This window comes from Neofelis nebulosa, chromosome 18, assembly GCF_028018385.1.
Source record: "Neofelis nebulosa isolate mNeoNeb1 chromosome 18, mNeoNeb1.pri, whole genome shotgun sequence".
Lineage (NCBI taxonomy): Eukaryota > Metazoa > Chordata > Mammalia > Carnivora > Felidae > Neofelis > Neofelis nebulosa.
This window is the reverse complement of record NC_080799.1, coordinates 38945047-38965523: the sequence shown is the minus strand read 5'-3', so window position 1 is coordinate 38965523 and position 20477 is coordinate 38945047. Positions and strand designations below refer to the sequence as shown.

At 41.1% G+C, this 20477-nt stretch overlaps 1 protein-coding gene across 43 annotated transcripts in view; it reads left to right on the top strand.

The window, feature by feature from the left end:
- The window catches only part of RBFOX1 (RNA binding fox-1 homolog 1), a 2070746-nt gene that overhangs the window by 1957124 nt on the left and 93145 nt on the right, over positions 1 to 20477 (top strand). For all 43 annotated transcript variants that reach the window (XM_058711264.1, XM_058711259.1, XM_058711245.1 and 40 more), the window contains one exon: positions 6854 to 6907. In XM_058711264.1, coding sequence (XP_058567247.1) covers positions 6854 to 6907 — 54 coding nt within the window. The remainder of the gene's footprint in view (positions 1 to 6853; positions 6908 to 20477) is intronic.

Sequence of the window (20477 nt, the reverse complement as noted above, 5' to 3'; positions counted from 1 at the left end):
GGATTCTGTGTCTTCCCCTCTCTCTGCCCCTCCCATGCTCATGCTCTGTCTCTGTCTTTCAATAATAAATAAACGGTTAAAGAAAAAAAAAAAACCTCAGTCATTAATAGCCAACATCTCTGGAACACTGACTGTATGACATTCTGTTAAGCATTTTAAATGCACCGGGCCCACGTGAAATCCTCTAAAGAGGACATACTTATCCCTATTTTAAAGAAGAGATGAAGTCGTTAGTGAAGTCTTTCTCTTTTATTATGAACAAAATCTTGTTACATTGCTTTCCCTCCATCATTTACAGAACTGCCCACAAATGGTAACTCACCACAGTAACAAAAAGATTGTTAAGTGTTCAGCCCCAAATCCCTGCCAGATGTTGGCATAAACATCCCACATCCCATTCCAGGTAGCCATGCATTCTTAGCTTCCAGCAGTAAGTCATGTGGGTTTCTCATACATGTTTCTGAAAGGGGTCATTTGGAGGCTTGTCCCCTCACATGGGCTGAGTGCAGGATGCAAGGGGTGGATGGACCATGACAAGCAGAATTTACTTAAGAAACAAATACAAACCCTAATTACATAAAGCAGCTGGTTTCTGTAGAGGACACCATGGTGACTTTCGGTATTCAAAGAAAAGCAGTTCTCAAAGCCTGTCCAGTCCACAAGTCATTAGTATCATCACTACAGATAAACTGCCCCATAAATTGCAACATGATTTAACCGAAAAGATATGGGGCCCTCTCAGATCCTCAGCAAGAGTGACTATGTTAAGAGGGAATATTATCACCACAAAAAAGGAAGGAAAGGAGGAAGGGAGGAAAGAAGGAAGGAAAGGAAAGGAAAGGAAAGGAAAGGAAAGGAAAGGAAAGGAAAGGAAAGGAAAGGAAAGGAAAGGAAAGAAGGAAAGAAAGAAAGAAAGAAAGAAAGAAAGAAAGAAAGAAAGAAGAAAGAAAAAGAGAGAGATGATGAATATGTAAATTAGCTTGATTGTGTGCATATTTTACAACGTATATGTAATATCAAATCAACAAGTCGTACACCTTAAATATTTACAACTTTTACTTGTCACTTATACCCCAGTAGAGCTAGAGGCAAGGAAGAGAAGATAAGTCAGGACCCACGAAGTCATGCTGAAATGAGAAAAATAAGTGACCAGTGAGATTCATATATTAGCCATCTGATTTATCGTCACAAACCACCAACTTTCACTTTGGCGAATATACCTTCCTAGGATCACCACATTGTGAGGTCATCTTTACATGGTGAAGTATCACTGTCGATGCTACCATCACATTCATGCATTCCTTCAGTTATGTGTCCAACAAGAGCGTAGGCAGCTGCAAAGTTTCCACTGCGAGTCACAGCAGACCCTAAATGCAAGTAGGTGCCTGGCTACGAGGCTCTGCTACACAGATAACAATCCCATCATCATGGTATTCCATTTCCTAGGACATTTGCACTCAGATGTAGGAGAAGACTGTAGGATGACATACAGGGATCTGCAAACACTATCCAAGAGCTTCGCAAAGAGGGAACAGGGCTGCTTCTGTATTGTTGACTCCCCCTAAGGACAGCAGCCCTCACACAGGAGCTGGGGTCCACTGTGTTCACTGCAGACCAAATGGTTGCAATGCAAAACAAGTTGAGAACCACATTCTCAGGGATTCTCTGGATGTTGGACAAGCCTGGGTGTTGGATGTGGCTCTTTTTTTTTTTTTTTTCCTCAGATAGCTTAGGGAGGATGAAATTGGACCAAAAAATCCAAGACTATAGAGAGAGAAGTAGACTTTGTATCAGCTCTGCCTTTGACTGGCTACTGAACTGCAGGCGAGTCATTTAAACTCTGCACACACCAGTGTTCTCAAGTAGGAACTGAGTTATAATGGGACCTACTTTCTAGGGTACTTGTGCTTATTACGGAGATAAGTACTTGACACAGTCCCAGGGGTACAAAATGCCCTAAAAATTTAATTACACAATAATCTCAATAATAAGTAGTCATCTTTTTTTTTCTGTAGATAGTAAGCTGAATTTCCTGATAGACATACTAATTTAAGGATCAAATATTCAGATGCCATCAGAGGCTAGCAGGTAAAATAGACGAGCAGGGAAGGTCTGAAAGACTCACATTCTTTTTTGCACTTTCATTTTCATACTGGGCAAAGCAAGATAGTTTTCTACTAGAAGAAAAAACAGGACAGGATAACAATAAAAGATTGTTAATATTTGGCCTCAAAGCCAGGCATATAATAGGGAGCAGGTATGTTTGTGGCTAACTGGGGGCCACGTGGAGTGTCCCTGGTCACTTCTAGCAAATTTGTCCGTGTGGGATTCTGAATCAAAAAAATGGTTATTTCTACTAAACTTTCAAGAAAACCAGAAATTCTGTATCTTAGTGAAATCTAAACATTGGCAGTGGATATATGTTGAAAAAAAAAAAAAACACCACCACCACAGCGGGTGAACCAAACACAATGTGCAAGTAACTGTTCATTTTGGGTATCACCTCATGCACCCTTTCAACTACCAAGTCCCTGGCATCCTCAGTTGATATCTTTAGAAAGCATTGCAACAGTTCTGGAAACCCCAGTGGTGTATTTAAGGGTGCTTTCTTGAATATGTTTCTTCGATATCCAGCCCCACAAAGCCCTAAAGAAGACACATGCAGATTTTTTTTTTTTTTTTTGCGCATTCAGACTTGCCTTTTAACACCTAATGCAGCCATAGTTAACAGTGTTTTTCTACAGCTGGCTGGCAGATGACCTTTGAGAAGCTAAATTTGACAAGGGGGCTAGCTGATTTGGATGCAGCCCCTTGAGGCCCAGCCACAGAGGGGTCTGTATACACAGCTCCTGTGTCTGGTCTCTGCTCCATCGCCTTCTTGCATGGGGGGTCCTGCGAGGCTGGGAGCAGTGGGCTTTGTCAGCTGTTCTCTTTTGTTATAAGCCTCATTGTTCAGTTTAATGTCCTTGATCAAAATCTCTGAATTTGCAAGGCCTGAGGATGTACAGACTGCCTGAGAACTTAAAACCAGGATCATTTTGTCCATCTTCCTGACAGTGCAGGCTCCAGTCTCCAGCAGGGTTATCCCAAGGGTCTCTTCCAGGTACTGGAAGGAGTCACAGGGACTAGGAGGCTATTTGCATGCAATTTGCATACATTTACATAAGCCGGCATGAGCTTTGTAAGTCTGAGCAAGGGTGATTCTCAAGGTCTGTATTCTTATTTCCTCTGCCTTGAAGACAGTCACCCCTAACAGGGTCCTTCTTTATTAGATGTACATCAGGAAGCAGGTCATTGGAGGTTAGAAGGAGATAGAATCCTAGCCAAAAGGGAATGAGTCTATTAGAAAAAGCTCTCTATTCCTTCTGTTCCTTTAGAGCAAAACTTAAGTAAATATTTATGGAACACCAACCATTTGCAAAACGCAATTTTAGGTGCTGGGCATTCACACTGGACAGTAGTCCTGTTCATTTACCATTAATTTTAATGAAAAAGAATGGTTATAAAACCAACTGAGAACAAGCAAAGAAAGAAAAATAAAGATGAACCCAGGTAATGGGTGCAGAAAACAAAACTGGAAATTGAATCGGTGTATAGCTGAAGGGGGAGGAGGTGGCCTTGAGTAGTCTGCCCCGGGAAGACACTAGAGACCCACATAACATCAGGTCAACTTTATCAGGAGTTGTGGAGAGCTCTCCAAGCACAGGGAGCAGTAGATATAATCTAGAATGATCTACATTGATGTAGAATGATCTTGGGTGGTTTTATGAAGATTTAAAAGTGCAGTGTCCCTTTGGTTTGGAGAGAAGGGAACCATGCTATAAGATGGTGGCAGTGGAGAGGAATGGACGTTAAGTACATGGAAACATCTTTTCAAAGTCTAACCAATAGGATCTTCTGGTGGATTGTAGGTGGGATATGAGAGTAAGGGGAGAATCAAGAAGTTATTTTTCAAGAGTTTTGTTTTGAGGAACCAAGCAGATGGAAGTGTCATTTGCTGACGTGGGGAGACTTGATGAGGAGCAGGCCACAAGGGTGTAGGGAGGTGAGAAGTTGGGTTATCATGCCTGTGGTGTGGATCAAAAAGGCCTTTGTTTTCCCTACAGTGGAAGCAGAGCCGCGTTGTTTAGGAAGAAGGGCCAGTGACAGGGAGCAGGACAAAACCTGCACTAGTGCTCCCATGAAACTTCATTTTGCGGCTCACAGATTCCAAGCTGCTTTCTTGTGAAGGGGACCCTATCATTTACCTCCCTCAATAAATACTTGCAGACAGGAGATGGCATGTGTCTCCTGATGAGGCAGAATGCCTTTATATATTAAATGAAATTTTTCCATGAATAGACTTGGTAAACTGGTAGGTAGTTGGTAAATAGATAGATAGTGGCATTAAGTAGCCTGCTTTGGGAAGACAATGGAGGCCTAAATAAGATCAGGTAAACTTTGTCAAGAGCTGATCAATGATAGATAGATAGATAGATAGATAGATAGATAGATAGATAGATAGAAACAGATGAGAGAGAAGGAGGATAGGGATAAATGATAATAGATGGATAGATAAATGGATAGATAGGTAGATCAATGGATGTACAGATAGGTAGGTCGGTAGGTAGGTAGGTAGATAGATAGATAGATAGATAGATGAGAGAGAAGAAAGATAAAAAATGATGGATGGATGGATGGATGGATGGATGGATGGATCAATGGATATATAGACAGGTAGGTAAGTAGGTAAGTAGATACATAGAAGGTTTCAAGGAAATGAGGAAAATAAAGGCAGATGAGAGAAACGTGATTTAAGATAGTCTTAGATACCTCTGAGAAATCTGTTTCTGTGAGAAAATGAAAGGCCATTAGCATAACTTAGAGTCTTGGAGAGTTCCATCAAAATTAATCAGTGGGTCAACATTCAGTGAATGGTGTGTCACAGGCCTGTGTGCAAAAGGGAGTATTTAAGGGACCTCATAAGGACATATACAAGAAACAAAATCTTACTTCACTAGTAACAAAAAGACCCTGTCTCCACTATCTGGAAAAGGTAGGGACATGAGCAGGGTGTAAGATGGGGAGCAAAGGAACGAAGAAAAAGAGTAATAAATTCATAACTTAATTATTCATTTAGTATGGGTCCTTATGTACTTCTTTCACAAATCTAGACTTCTGTGAAGGACTAGGGAAGGAGACCATTAAATATGTCAATATAATCCTGAAACTTTAATTTCAACCAGTTTTCTCTATTTGGGGCTTGATTCCAAGGTCTAGAAATGTAGACATTAATTCCCATGTTGGGTATTTTTTTTTAGGAAGTAGTGGAATTTTAGTTGGTCAAACTGAAGTCATTTTCCACATTCATAAAACACATTTTCTGAAATGTGCCAGATAATTTTTATTTTTATATCACTATAGAAATTCCTATATGACAAGATGTGGTTAATGTAAGAGAGGAAGGGGTCAGTGTGAAGTTTCAGAAACTGTTGGGGCAACACATCTCAGAATTTTATGTCTCTTTCTGGTGAAAATGGGGCCAGACATTTCCATTAATAAGCCTCCCAGGTATGCAAGCATAGCACTTTGAAAAATCCTATCTTAAGACCATCCTGGGGGCTGTAAAGTTGCCAGCTTATTCAAGTTGGATGAAAGCTCTTAGAAACAGAAAATTCTTGGAAAGTTGTAGAAAGTTCTTTGGTCCATCCAGGGGCCTGTCTCTTGAGATATTGAACCTGGGTGTTCCTTAAAGGATGAGTAGTTTGTGGCTACCTCTTGGCTGGTCTTACAGGTGCATCACTTAGGTCAGATGATAGGATGTCCTACCCCTTCATCTGGGAAGAGCTTTCCATGTCAGAAATACCTTCTCTCACATCCCACCTTTCACCATTGCCTTTTCTCAGGAGCATTTGTTAAAAGACCCCGGGTGTTTTACCCTCAGCCCAAGGACACAAAGTTTTCCGTAAAAGGCAGCACACCTGACCTTCTTTATCTTTCAGGAATTCTATTTAATGGATGTTTTCATAAAGACTTAGCAGCAGGAGCAGGAAATGATTACCAAACCCTAAAACGTGGCCATTCTTTGGAGGTTGTTCCCTAAATGATGCCCAATGGGTGTGTAATGTGCACAGCTTCTCAATTTGCAAATATTCTTGTATGTTCTTTTCTTGAGTAAAAGTTCCTAAGGGGCCAGGATTCATTTGACAGAAAATGCTCCATCCAGAACACTGGGAAAATTACAGGATTCTGTTCCTCTTATACACAGGTTGTTTGAAAGTTACCTTAGATATCATGCATTGATTAAGAATTTTTATGGTTCCTGAATGTGCTGAAATGTATTCCACACTTAATCTCTAGTGGATAAAATGTCATTTTCTTTGGGATGTAAAAAGCACTTCGGAATTCTCTGGGTCATAATTAGGAATGACAATTATCAGAATATGTATCCGCAAAGAATTCTGTTTATGTGAGCTTTCAAATTTGGGGGGACTAAATGCAAAGGGGCATATGACAGATTACCTAGCAGTGATCCATGAAAGAAGACAAAAAATTTGCAATTATTATAGTGGTTCTAGAGAATATTAGCATGGGAGAAAATTAATCACCACATCATTTTCAAAAAGTTCACCTGTAGCTGGTCAATAGTTTCCATACTATTAACTTGTATTGGCAGCCAATCAAAGAAAGGCATAAATCTGCCTTCCCAGGTATAGGTTACAAATCATTTTTATGCATCCCCAGACTATATACCCTCTGAATATAAAATTAAAAATATATATATACACCACCCCATTTGATTTGTGTTTTGCTTGTAGTGATATGAGTTGTTGAATCAAATGTGATAATCATGTTTTTGTGTATTTGTTTTAAGGCTGGAAATTGAATCCAGTTGTGGGTGCGGTCTACAGCCCCGAATTCTATGCAGGTAAAAATTTCCTCTGTGCATGACTTCTTCGTCTGTTCTCGATGTGTTTTGCCTGCTACTAGAGAATAGGTTTCATGAAATAATCTGAACCAAGTAAAATCCCTCTCCTCGGAAGTTCTGAGGGACTGTTGGGTTTTTTTTTTCCTAAAGCAAAACCAAAAGTGTTTAAAACCCTTTAAAAATGAAGGGGCATCACGTATGTGTGTTACACTGTGAGGTGTGCATGGAGCCCCTGCTCCTTATGATGTTTTCCATTGATTTTGCCTCAAAAAAGCATCGAGGCTTTGTTCAAGGGTATGTTGAACGAATGTGGAGCTGTTCTTGCCCACTTTTATTTAGTATCCCTCCATGTGTTTTTCGCCATACGTTTCCATGTGGGGTCGCATTTTTTTTTCCTAGCAAAACTGAGTTGGCTCACTTATTCCAATAATGTGGCAGTGAGTTGAAATTGCCAAGAGAAGGATTATTTAGAAAACGAGAAAAAAACAAAGTGGTCTTTCTTTCTCCATGCATCACATTTCCTTAGCAATTCCATATTCCTCTCTGCCCTGCCCTTCCGAGGGAAGTCTCTCCCCTTGGCCCTTCCCTGCTACCCTCCAGCTAGCGGTTGATGGGGAAACCTGTGTAGAAAACTTGGTCATCACATTTTGAGAGAGAATGACCCAGAAGAAGCAGTGGCTGAGACTGGTTCTGCTTGGCCCGTTACTTCTGCCTGTTATCGTGTTGTCCATTAACAAGGTTGCGTTTGGGGTGCCTGGGTGGTGGCTCAGTTGGTTGAGCATCCGACTTTGGCTCAGGTCCTGATCTCACACTGTGAGTTCGAGGCCTGCGTCGAACTCTGTGCTGGCAGCTCAGAGCCTGCAGCCTGCTTCAGATTCTGTGTCTCCCTCTCTCTCTTCTCCTCCCCTCCTCATGCTCTGTCTCTGTCTCAAAAATAAATAAAAACATTTTAAAAAATAATAAAAAAATAAAAAAACAAGGTTGCGTTTAACACCTTAGAATTGTAGTAGTTTCCACGCGGGTAGGGAAAAGAACCCTTTCTTTGATGGGGCCCTTGCTCTTTAATAAGGAGAAATAAATGACCCGTTGGTCTAGATCCACTCACTTAGTGACCTCTTGATGGTAAGTAAGTCCTACCCCTTGCTTGGTTTCTTCCGGGATGCCTTCTGTCATTTTTCTGATCCTGAATCAACCCTAGTGCATGACAGGGGAATATGGGATATTCAGATAGCTATCCAGCAGAGTAATCAACTTGACAAAGAAAAAAATGGTAAATCTGGGAAGACCCAAGATGATAGGTGAGTTCTGGATTTTGGACAGGCAATGTTTGTTCCTCACATGTGGTTTCTACCACAAGCCTGGGTGAAGTCCAGCAGCTCTATGCCTGTAAAGTAGCTGTGCTGACTCTTATTGGGGGAGCAAAAACTTAGCTGTAAGTCTTTCCATGATTGTATGGTGGAACTCATCCACTGAGAGGACATTTAGCAAAGTGGGGAATGTAAACACTGTACTCAGCCCAGGTTCGAATCCTGGCCAGCTGTGTGACTCTAGGCAAGTTACTTAACCTCTCTGTGCCTCAGTGTCTTCATCTGTTAAGCGGAAGATGATAATAGTAACAAACTCACAGGTGTTTATTAGAATTAAATGGGTTAATATGTGAAGAGTGTTTGGTGCATAGCAAGCAATACATAAACATTGGGCAAATGAAAGCAAATAAATGAACGTTCCCCTCTCTGCCATAAGGGCATTATTCTCCCCAGAATAATGAGTCCAGAACAAGAAGCAAGAAGTCATCTGATGAGATAGGGTATGAATGTGTGACTTGGGATAGGGAGAGGAAGTCCATGTTTCTGGTCCCATGCAGTGTAGTTTCTGGTCATCTGACCTAAGCAACCAAAATAACACCAAACCTCTCCTTTAGAAGGGATTTCAAACCTCACTGCATATCTGTGGGTATTGAAGAGGACGTTAAGACAGAAGAATCCATTCACACTGACTTGTATATACAAGAATAAATTAACCTGCATGACTTTTAGAAGGTTAGAACAGCCATTCAGATCAGCCCTGAGCCCAGCTGGAGAAGTTACATCATGGGAGTAGTGGCTACGAACAAGTTACAATAAAGATTAATATTTACTTGAATATTATCTGTGGTCAGGCACTGTTCCAAGCACTTTACCTTAATTAATGTATTTAAATCCTCACGGTGGTTTTCCAAGTGAGAAAACTAAAGTACATAGAGTACGAGGGCACCTGGGTGGCGTGGTTGGTTAAGTGTCTGACTCTTGATCTCAGCTCAGGTCATGATCTCACAGTTTGTGAGTTCGAGCCCCACATCCGGATCTCTGCTGGTGGTGCAAAGCCTGCTTCGGATTCTGTCTCTCCCTCTCTCTCTCCGCACCTCTCCCGCTTGTTCTCTCCCTTTCTCTCTCTCTCTAAAAATAAATAAATAAACTTAAAAAAAATAAAGTACATAGACTACCTTAGCACTAAAGGGCTAAGATTTCAAGTGGGTAAGAAGCTAGCTAGACTGTAAAACCAAGAGCCTGGGTTCTTTACAACCGGGTTAATATGGCTTCTTTATTTTTTTGTGTGAATACTAGAAGTCATACTTCTTCTAGAGTGTGGCCTGTGGTGGTAGATCAGGCAACTACAGCTCTATGTCCCAACCAGTCCCAGTTAAAGAAGAGGAGTGAAATAATAATGTTGGGTTATTCCAACAGCCACGGCCACCATATCCTCCACATTCAGATGAGTTAACTGGTTCTGTCAGGGGCAGTTTTAAGGAGTCCACGCACCCAAATAATTATTTCTACGAGATGCTCCAATAAACTTAAATCTAAAAAAAGGGGGGGGGCATGAATAAGTGTCACTTGAGAAATCTGTATATGCATATGTTAGTGTTGCTACTACCTGGGGTATCCTTAATAATCAGGAACTTTCTCTTTCTGCCTATATTATCTGTATATGGAGGTCAACAGAGTTCATGATATTCAGAAATGTGGGGAAATGTTGCTGCAAATCCAACACTCAGAACAAGTCCTTTGAAATATTTGAAGACCCACAAATGCTGAGAATCTAGCTAGCTTACGTCAAAAGTTACGGGCACCTTAATGCATAGATGCAAATACGGATGTGGCGTGTATTCATTTCCCTATGCAGGTATACTTACTAACGTCATCCACTTGAATATCCACGGCTAAGGATTTAGGGGGCTTTGTGAATTCCCCCAACTATAAACACAGCCTGGATTTCTCTTGCAATTTCCAGCGTGCCTCAAAGCCGAAATGAAGACCTTGTCATTGATTCGCTGTGGATATTTAGCAAGCCAACCCTGTATCTGCCTGAGATAGAAAGCCAGGCTTATTAGGCACTTTTCTATATAAGATTTTGTGTTAATGACAAATATCATGATATTCCCATAGTATAATTATCGATTTTCTGAAGCTTATGCAGAATTAACAACCCAGCCTCCAATTGTCTCTCAGAACGGGGCATGAAAAGTTCACATATTTTGTAAATTAAAATCAATATTTTCAATCTCTCCTAAAGGTAATTTTCCTAATTTAGTGGACTTTTCCCTAACATTTATTTTCTCTTTAATTATAAAATGGCAGGTTATTGATTTTCGTATATAACCTCTTGACGCCCTGAGTGCATTTTTATTGCTAACGCAGGGTTGGGGTGGAGAGGGCAGAAGCACCTCTTAATGAGGATCTTTAATTACCAGCTGAACAGTATTAATTTGCTTTGATAAATTATGACGCACACTCTCCCTCACACACACATAGCAGGGGAAGCATTTAGAAAGACGTTGTGAAAGGCCTTTCATTTCGGGTGTTTTTCTGAACTCTTACCAAGTCCTACCTGGAAGAATGCTCAATCCAAAACTAGTCTTCAGAAGCAGGTATGCATAAATAGGCATATCCTATGAATCTCCTCCAAAGACAAGTGGGTGTTTTCTTACAAAGCTGCAAGGCATTGATTATTTGCTTACATCTAATCATCCTTGGGATCCTTGGGGCTTATTCTCAAGATAAATCATTGATAAGTCAATTAAAAAAAAATGTCCAGGTAGATCTCAAAGACTTTAGCCAGCATCTAAGACCATTCCATTTTAGACTTATAAAAAAATTGAAGGCATTAAATCAAAGTACACTACCTGCAAATTATGCATTCCCAGTAGCATGCTTCAAGTTACTTAATATAATTAGAAATAGTGTTTCTAATCATCTCAATGAGGAGGCATCAAAAGGGGTTCCCCCTTCATTGTGAGCCGTTCCATTACTATCTAATAAAAAGATTAAAAAAAAAAACAGTGGTGCCTTTTACGGAGAATCATGATATCTGGCCAATGAAACTGTTGATTGAAAGCACACACCTTTAATCTTCATACATAAGTAAAACAAAGTAAAAATAAATAACAGAAGGTTATACACAGTTGTCGACACAGTACTGACAAATGGCAAATTCGTCCGTTTCTCAATTGCCGGTAAGACGGCAGAGAAGCTCACTCACACCGTATATCATATCTGCCAACTCATTTCTGTGATTAAATATTCCATCAGTGGGGCTATAAGGCGGCAAAGCTTAACAAGATTCATAAGATGCACCACTTGAACACACATAACTCACTTCCGTGGATGAGAGTTTGTACACCCCGCCTGCAAAGGAAAATTGGAATTGAGTTAAATTACTCCATGAGTCAATAGGGAAAGGAAAAGACCTACCAATGCAATGCAAACCTGAGATGTAGGTTAGGTCCCAATGATAACAAACTAGAGAGATGCAGGGTGAATCAACTTAGAAACCTTGAAGATGGTGGTGAACTCTCTTCTTGGAATACCATTATTATTAGCAGTTTTGGGTTTTTTTGCAAGGGGGGGTAGGAAGCAATCCTTAATTGGACATTCCTTCTAAAAATAAACGTTTCTGGTTTCAAGACTGGGGGGGAAGTACTAAAAGAAGCAGGCTTGGCTGCGAAGTCACATTTTAAAGGTGGTCAGGTCTTGAAACTGGGTTATCCTGGGGTGATAGGGAGGATCAGATAAGATAATGAGTGGAAAAGAATTTTATAGACTGTAAAGTAAAATCAAAATATAGGAGATTAGTGTGATCACCGAAGTTCCCTAGATTGTTTGTGTCCACATTGGTAAAAACCTGCCCACAGACCACATGCCTTGATATCAGGCTAGATGATGGGAAAGTGGATTGGGATCTCAATATGAAGTTTAAAAATGAAGAGGTTGGATGTAGCACTCTGTGATTGCTTATCTCGAAAGGGCAGCTGTATTTGACCTTGGATTACCCGTACAAAGGTATTGGTTTTCTATGGGCTTTTGGCCACTGTGAACCATGATTCACATATAAGAATTGAGTCAAAAGAAGGTAGATGTAGGTCTTCCCCCTGGTGGCTCCCCCCATAAGGGGTCATAGAGAGAATGACCTTTAGCCGCACTTTTGGATGGACTTCTTTCCAATTCCCCTCCTGCAGTTTGGGTACAATAGCATCTGGAAAAAAGTAAGACTGTCAGAACCTGTGATAACTGGGGTTCCTGACACAGGCTGCTTTCCTTTTATTGGCCACCATCCCAGACTTGGGTTGGGCTTGGAATGATGTGCCCAAATCCCGGGTACAGCATATGCGTTTGGGGTGACTACCTTAGCATCCTGAAAGAACGTGATGTGGGTCTGAAAGGTGTCTGCTACCACTCGGAGCCCCTGAAAGCAGCTAACATTCGGGCATCCCCAGTGGCTCTAACGATGCCCACATCCACCCAAAGGACCAGCCTCGACCAGACTCAGAGCAATGGTGCCTCATGAACAGTGACCTTTGGCTCTGCAGTGTTTTGTATAATTCACACATCTGCCAGATTCAAATGCAGTGCACTTCAGTGAACTGAAACAGAAGAGTCCAGATTGAAGTCCCCAAGCAAAGGATTTTCAGCCTAGAAATGTTCCACTTCAAAGACTTTATCTCGTACATCTGTTTACCTCCGCCTCCCCTTTTGGTTGCAAATCACTTGCCTTCTCTCTTCCCCTTTCCCCATCTGTCTTATCAGATTGCACTCTATCCTTGCCCACATTTGGCCATAGTTTTTACCGGTGTCCTTCCTTCCCTGCCCCACGGAAGGAATGCAGCTCAGCTTGGATGGAATCTTTGGGGAATTTTGATCTTCAAATAGGATCAGAACTGGATTATGTGCTCAGAACTACACTTCCTCGATAAAATTAGTTCTCATTCTGTTGCACGGAAAGTCTACCAAGGAGGCCTCCCCCAAGCAGGAAGTGACAGGACTCTTAAAGGAGAAGCCCTGAGTCGGCACCATGGGAGGAAGACGAGGTTTGCCTTTCTGGCTCTGTATCGATTTCAAAGGGAGCAACCCAAAACATCAGCAACAATAAATAAGCCACTCTGGGCACTGACCCGAGCCAGGCACCGTGCAAAACACCTTGCCTCTTCTTGAATCCTCATAAAAATGTTATAGCATTCTCTTCAGTATGGAAATTTTGAAACCAGGGCTTACTGAAGAGTTTATCTCATTCCTTATGTCACAGAACTAGTATGTAAAAAAAATAGGTTTCTTATATAAAGGTCTTTTTTTCTGACCTCAGAGCCCACACTTTCCATTACCTTGTTCAGCTTACTCAGTAGGACTAGACTGGGATATGCCTGCCGTGTCTTCTATCCTGGAGGTCATAGAACATACTGAAAATGAATACAAGTATCTGTGCATGTAATATTATTTGCTGCACGCCAGACTCCACGTTGGGATCTCCACATATGTTTACAGAGATTACAACTTTGGAGGACAAGTGTCATTTCCTTCATTCTACAGATAAATTAGATATCTAGTAACGTTACGTTGTACAAGGCTGTTGACTTCAAAACTTAAAGAGCTCAGTCCAAAGCCAAATCTCAGTGATTCCAAAGCCCATCCCATTTTATTACACATTACCTCCCACATATGCTTTAGTTAATCCAGTATCTTGGATTAATGATTCTTAACTGGCAATAATTTTGCCATCTCCCCCCCCCCCCCCCCCAGAGGAACTGAGAAATTCCAGGAGACATTTTTTCATTGTCACATATTGAGGGGGGAGGGCATGGGGTGTTGGCTACTGGCATCTAGGGGGTGGAGGCCAAGGATGCTGCATAACATCCCACCATGCACAAGACAGCCCCCACCACAAAGAATGATCTGGTGTAAAATGCTGATATTGCTGGGGTCGGGAACCGCTGTCCTGACAGAAGCAGATTAGTAAAAATGTCACATATGCACCAAATATCTTTCTCAAGCCCTACCAGTAGCTCCTGCTAAAGATGGATAAGCATCTGTAGTCATCAGTGGCAATCGAAAAGGGACCTTCGTTCAAATGTTTCCTCTTCTGGGCATTACTTTGTGATTTTTGACTCCAGAATGGAAAAAGCATATAGCTTGATTGTATGCTGCAGAACTGTGTCAGGGGTCCATGAGACCATCCTCAGGCTCTGTGTTTGCTTAGATGTGCTCTTAGGGACTCAGCACTTTTAGTGTGCTCTTTTAGTCACAGTTCTGATTTATTACAAAAGGATACAGATTAAAAGTCAGCAAAGGAAGTGGCACCTGGATGGCTCAGTCGGTTAAGCATCTGACTTCAGCTCAGGTCATGATCTCACAATTCAAGGATTTGAGCCCCACATTGGGCTCTGTGCTGACAGCTCAGAGCCTGGAGCCTGCTTCAGATTCTCTGTCTCCCTCTCTCTCTGCCCCTTCCCTTCTCATGTTCGCTCTCTCTCTCACTCTCAAAAATGAATAAACATTAATTTTTTTTTTTTAAGAAGTCAGCAAAGGAAAAGAGCAAATGAGTTAGAACAGAAGAAACCAGGCAGAAGCCTCTGGGTGCACCCTTCCAGTGGAAGTACGCCTAACTTTCCCTGCAGTGGTGCCTGATGACAAACACAAAGTGCCATCAGCTGGATGTCAGTCTGCTTCCTGGGAGGCAGCCCCATAGATGTGGAGCCCCCGTATGACTGACCTCAACTACTCAAACCATAGCCCAAAGAGCAAAAGGAAGTATTCACCATAAATCACATTGCTACCAGAAACTATCTTATCAAACTGGTACTGTGTGGCCCAAGGCCTCAGGCACCCAAAAACAGTTTTGTCAGGTAGAATATTCCAAGGGTTTACAACTCATCTACCAGGAGGTGTCCAAGGGCCAGTCCTGAAGACAAGCATCCTGGGGGGAATGTGCAGGGTTTAAGCAGCCCAGACCTGTGGAGTTACCCTTTTCCTACACAACAGAAGGAAGAGGGGGAGGGGTGGGGTCGAGGAGGTAGAGAAGGAGAAGGAGAAGAAAGAGGAGGGGAGGGGGAGGAGGAAAAAGAAGAAGGAGGAGAGAGAGGCCGGTGGGGGAGAAGAAGGAGAAGCTGCTTGCGAACTCAGAATACAGAGCTCATATATATATAAGGTCATGAATGTAGTCAGGGGGAAGGATGGTATAAGATGAGACTTACCACTGCGTGTGTTGGTTCTAGGAGAAAAGATCAAGCTGGATTTAGTTATGAAAGAGAGAAAAAAAAATGTGTGGCTTTTCACTTAGAGCAGGAGTCTGCAAATGTCTTCAATAAAGGGCCAGTCAGTGAATATGTGCAGCTGTGTGGGCGGGCAGACTCGCAGTGCCGAAGGCCTGTGAAATGCCCAGTAGTGTGGTAAGCACTGGGGGAGCCCCTCATCCCTCTGAAGTTCCTTAGAGCATTGAGAGCGGCAGAAAGATAAACTTAATGTATAATAAATGATGATGCCTGCCCACCAGAACGCTAAAAAAAAGAACAACCCTCTCTGCATTAGGAGCTAGAGAGGGGGTATTAATTGGGTTTTGAAGGATAAGGAAGAGTTCTCCTGGGAGGAAAATGAAGAAAGATCTTTGTGGTGGGTGAGTTAGAAGGAGTTTGGTAGAACCCAGAAGGGTTTCTCAACCTTTATCTGCAGAATCCACTGAGAAGTATTAAAATAAAAAAAAAAAAAAATACAGATGCTTGATCTGCCCTGGATATAGAGATTTCTGTGGCAAAATCAGGTTCCCCCCCAAAGCTGAGAAGTACTGATCTGTTGAGATCAGAGGGTACCTTCTAGAGGAAAGTTGCAAAAGCCCTGACAATACTATATAAAAGGAATGTGGATTCTGGAATCTGTCGTTTGAGTGACAGGCAACCATTGAAAACTCTGATAATTAAAACATAGAATAAAACGAACAAGACCACCAAGCGATGAGTTAGCACTCCTATCTGCAGTTGAAACAAATAATAGTCTTATCATGAGGACTCTTACAAATCTGTGAACCAAGCCCTAAAAGGCTGAAAGAGGTTAAACCGAATCAGCAACTTCTCAGCCGTTGTAGAGATCAGGCTCCGCCTGTTTCCGATTCTGTGTCTCCCTCTCTCTCTGCCCCTCCCCCGTTCATGCTCTGTCTCTCTCTGTCCCAAAAATAAATAAAAAACGTTGAAAAAAAAAATTAAAAAAAAAAAAAAAAAGAGATCAGGCTCCAGACAGACCCCAGGATCACTAAGCCAATGCCTGACACCGAGGCTATTATAAAACTTGTTTTCTGGCTTTGTCCCCATCTCTTCCTAGAAAAGCAAATCTGCAGACTTTAAAAATGACACGATTTCATTTTTCTTTTTTTACTGTTTTAACTTGTGTTGCCATTCGATTATAAATCACGTAGTTTTAGTGCTTCCCACTTTTCGCGTTCTTGTCAAAATTTATAGTTCAGTGTTATTCGCCCGACCAATTAAGTTGTATATAAATAAAGACGAATTGGCCAAATATTGTTTAATACCCTGTATGTTAATTATATGTAGATAATCATTCTCTAAGCATCAAATGAAGCCGTCTTTTAAAAACGTAGTGTTGAAGAACCAACAACACAAATAGCAAAATCCTACTTAAATTAACTACGTGGGTGACAGTTAATGCATTTCTAGAACTTCTGTGGACCTGTTACAACCCATTACAGTCGAAATATTGGTTCATGAAAAATTAATAAAGCCAATGGAAGATGGAACCCAGCATCTGTATTAGCTGTTTACACGAAAAGAATCAGGCAGAATTAATTATGCCGTATGCTACAATCTAATGAGTTTTTCATTAAACAGTATACCATTACGGAGACTGAACAAGGATTATTCAGAGAATAATGCCAAAGGCTGTTTTTTTATTTATTTTTTTTTTTATTTTTTGGAGGAGATTAAGTTAGTTAATGGGTTTTACATTTAAACCCAACGCAGAGGTTAATCGATGTACGCTTACCATTATATTAAACCCAGTGTCGTTTTAAAAACAGGAACACCCCAATATCACTGATATTTCCTCTGGGGGAAAAAAAGATGAGTCTATTTGTGTGTTTCTAGTGTTTGTTTGATAGACATATGATATTGTAAAGACCTTCTGAATTAATTTTGTCATTTTTGAAAACCGTTTTCACCAGCTGAAATATTCTATTTGCTTTCAGCCCACGGGTGTGCGTGTGTGTGTTTGCGGTGTGGGAAGCTTGTTTAAACAAATGTATCTGATTTTTCTTTGGGAGATTCAAAGTGGAAGTACATTTTCTGCTCTTACCAAAAGAGTGGGGTCAGGAGTTTAAACCTAAACTGGGATGGGAAGGACACTCTGGATGAATCTCTACCCCCATTCCACAAATACTTCCAGTTCCCCCTAAAATACAGCTCTGTACTAGCAAGTGAAATAGAAGAGGGGTCCCAAGGGAAAGCCATCTAGGGGGGTTTGGGGCTTCTGCAGCATCTCAGAGGTTCTTATCCCTAGGAAGAAGAGAGAAAGAAACAGGGAGAGAGGAAGAGAGAAAGAGAGAGGGAGAGAGAGAGAAAGGCAGTCTGGGTGATTTGTAGAGACTTGTAAACTCCACACATTTTAGCTGAAGTGCAATTTCTCATTTGTTTCCTTCATAATAGATTAAAAGCTAAAATGTCTTTACGAGATGCAAGATGAATGTAGTTGAAGGGGTCACATCTCAGTTCCAGGGAGGAGTGTCCTCTCCCCATCCCCCTTTGAGGCCCCGCCACAAGGCGATTTGGGGCCCTCACCCATGCAGCCCCATCTCCTGATTCCTCAAGAGAAGCCAGACACCTGTCTTGTGACATGAAATTTCCCCAGTGTAAATGTTGGCAATTAATTCCCAACCTTAAAATGCTCTCCATTCATTGGTATGTGTAGCATTCTGAGGCCACACCCCACAGTTCAGCAGCCATCAACGTGCTTCCACATTCTTCAAGGAACAGTGGGACAAAAGTAGTCCCAAAGTGCTGTATTTGGGGATTCAAAGTCATAGTAATATAATAATACTGTATGTTCTTTATATATATTATTCAGTAATAATTCTTATTACTGGGGCCACTTACTATCCACAATTTGTCAAATCCTTCCGTGTAGCAGATCTGATCCTTTCAATTCTCAGTGAAGTAGGGTTTTTTTGTCCCTATTTTACAGATGTGAAAACCAAGTCTGGGATGTTAAAGGACTTGCAGAAGATCAAAGAAACTTACACTTAGTGAGGCCAGAACACAAAACTAAGCGTTAAAACTCTCAAAGCTCATGCTTTTTCAGCTGCACTGTGAGACCTTGAGAGTTCACCATTTCTCCGCCCTCTTACTTCCTTACATTCCTCCCTGTCTTACTGAGATCTTGCAAGTGGGATTTTCTTATCTATGGAAGATACATCCTGCCCAGAGGCTTCCTTGGTTGGATTTAAAACCCTATCACAGATTCTTAAATGTGATCATGAGGTTCTAGCAAACATTTTTAGCCTGGAAGAGTCAGGTGTTTCCAGCCAGAAGGCAACTGTGGAACTGTTTGATGTGGCTTTAGTGCAAATGGGGTAGATTTATCACCCCACTGTTGGAGAGGATGTTTCAACACCTAAAGACCTAGGATCACCATTAATAAGTAGATGTAGCTTCATTAGTGAGTCTGAGCTCCGGAGTCGCACCAAGCTGACTCAGATTTGTTTGGTCTCCTATTTTTCTCTCTCTGGGCCTTACTTTCCGTGTGGGTTTGATAAGAAAAAGAAAAAACAAATCATAGTGTGTGCACGGCATACCTGGTTCAATACCTGAAACTCAGTGGCATCATTAATATTAGCTGTACTTGACTTCGCTTAAGCATTTTACTATTGTTAACAGCCTAGGGCATCCCCTGGGAGCTGATTAGAAATGCAGATTCTCATGACCCACTGCAGATGAGAATATGCATTGTAAAATCGTCCCCAGGTGATTCAGCACCCCTTAGAATGTTAGAAGCAAAGCTCTATCTAAGGTTGCCCTGACCTAAATACTAAGGGCCATAACCCTGAAGGCCAAATACCTTAGGAGAGAAAAGTGTTTCCATTGTTTTCATTATGGTTACCTTGCTGGCCTTCCACAAATATCTTACAGGACAATTTTTTTTCTTGTTGTTTTATTGTCGTGAACAGCAATGAATCAGAAAGAAAATTTTGGCGAGCATTCAAAGAATATGTCTTTAAATTGGGGGGGTTGATTGTTTTTAACAAAAATGAAATAAAGTTAAATTTTAGAAAGTACTGATCGAATGATATTCTCTGAAATAGTCAGTGACAGCTTGCCAGGGAGGGACTAATGCAGTCCCTTTGGTGTCTTCCAAACAGAAAGGGGACATTAGAACAGGGGTCAGCAAACCTTTCCTGTAAAGGTCTGGAGAGTGAATATTTTAGCCTTTGTGGGCAATAAGGTGTCTGCTGTAACTGCTCAGCTCTGTCTTGTAGGATAAAAACAGTCATAAGTAATATGTAAAGGAACAAGTGTGGCTGTATTCCAAGAACACTTTCTTGATAGATACTGAAATTTGAATTTTATGTGATTTTTCACTTTGTCACCAAATATTGTCCTATACTATGGATTGCTTTTCAACCATATAAAAATGTAAAAAAACATTCTTAGATCACAGTCCATCCAAAAACAGTGCTCGGCTGGATTTGGCCAAAAGGCTCTAGTTTGCCTCCACCTGATTTAGAAGATGAGCCTTAAATCCATGGGTCCAGGAATCTGGTTGGTTTGACTTGCATTCAGCACTATAAGATTTCTATCTGTGTGACCTTGGGCAAAACTCTCTATGTCTCAGTATCCTCATCTATTAAATAGATGTAATGATAGTACCTGTCTTACAGGATTCATAGTAGGGGATAATAATCCAAATTAAGCATCAAGTGGGTTTGCTTAGTACTTATCGGGTATTTGATAAGTAACTTTTGGAATCGCTACCACTGATGTGTTTATTATCATATTGCGTCAATGGAATATTTTCTGTAAAAACCACTCTTAGCCAGAATTTTGGTGGCAGAAAAATAAGAGCAGTTCAAGTAAGTCATTGCAGTTTTTTAATCACAGATAATCAGGGAGGAAGTTGTACAGAGATCTTCATAGTATTCCTGGAACTTTTTTTGTTTTTGTTTTTGTTTTTTTGGTACAGTCTGAAATTATGTCAAAAAGAAAAGTGAAAAGAAAAAAAAAGGAAGAGATCATGTATTTCTTTTTAATTATTATGAAAATCCAAAC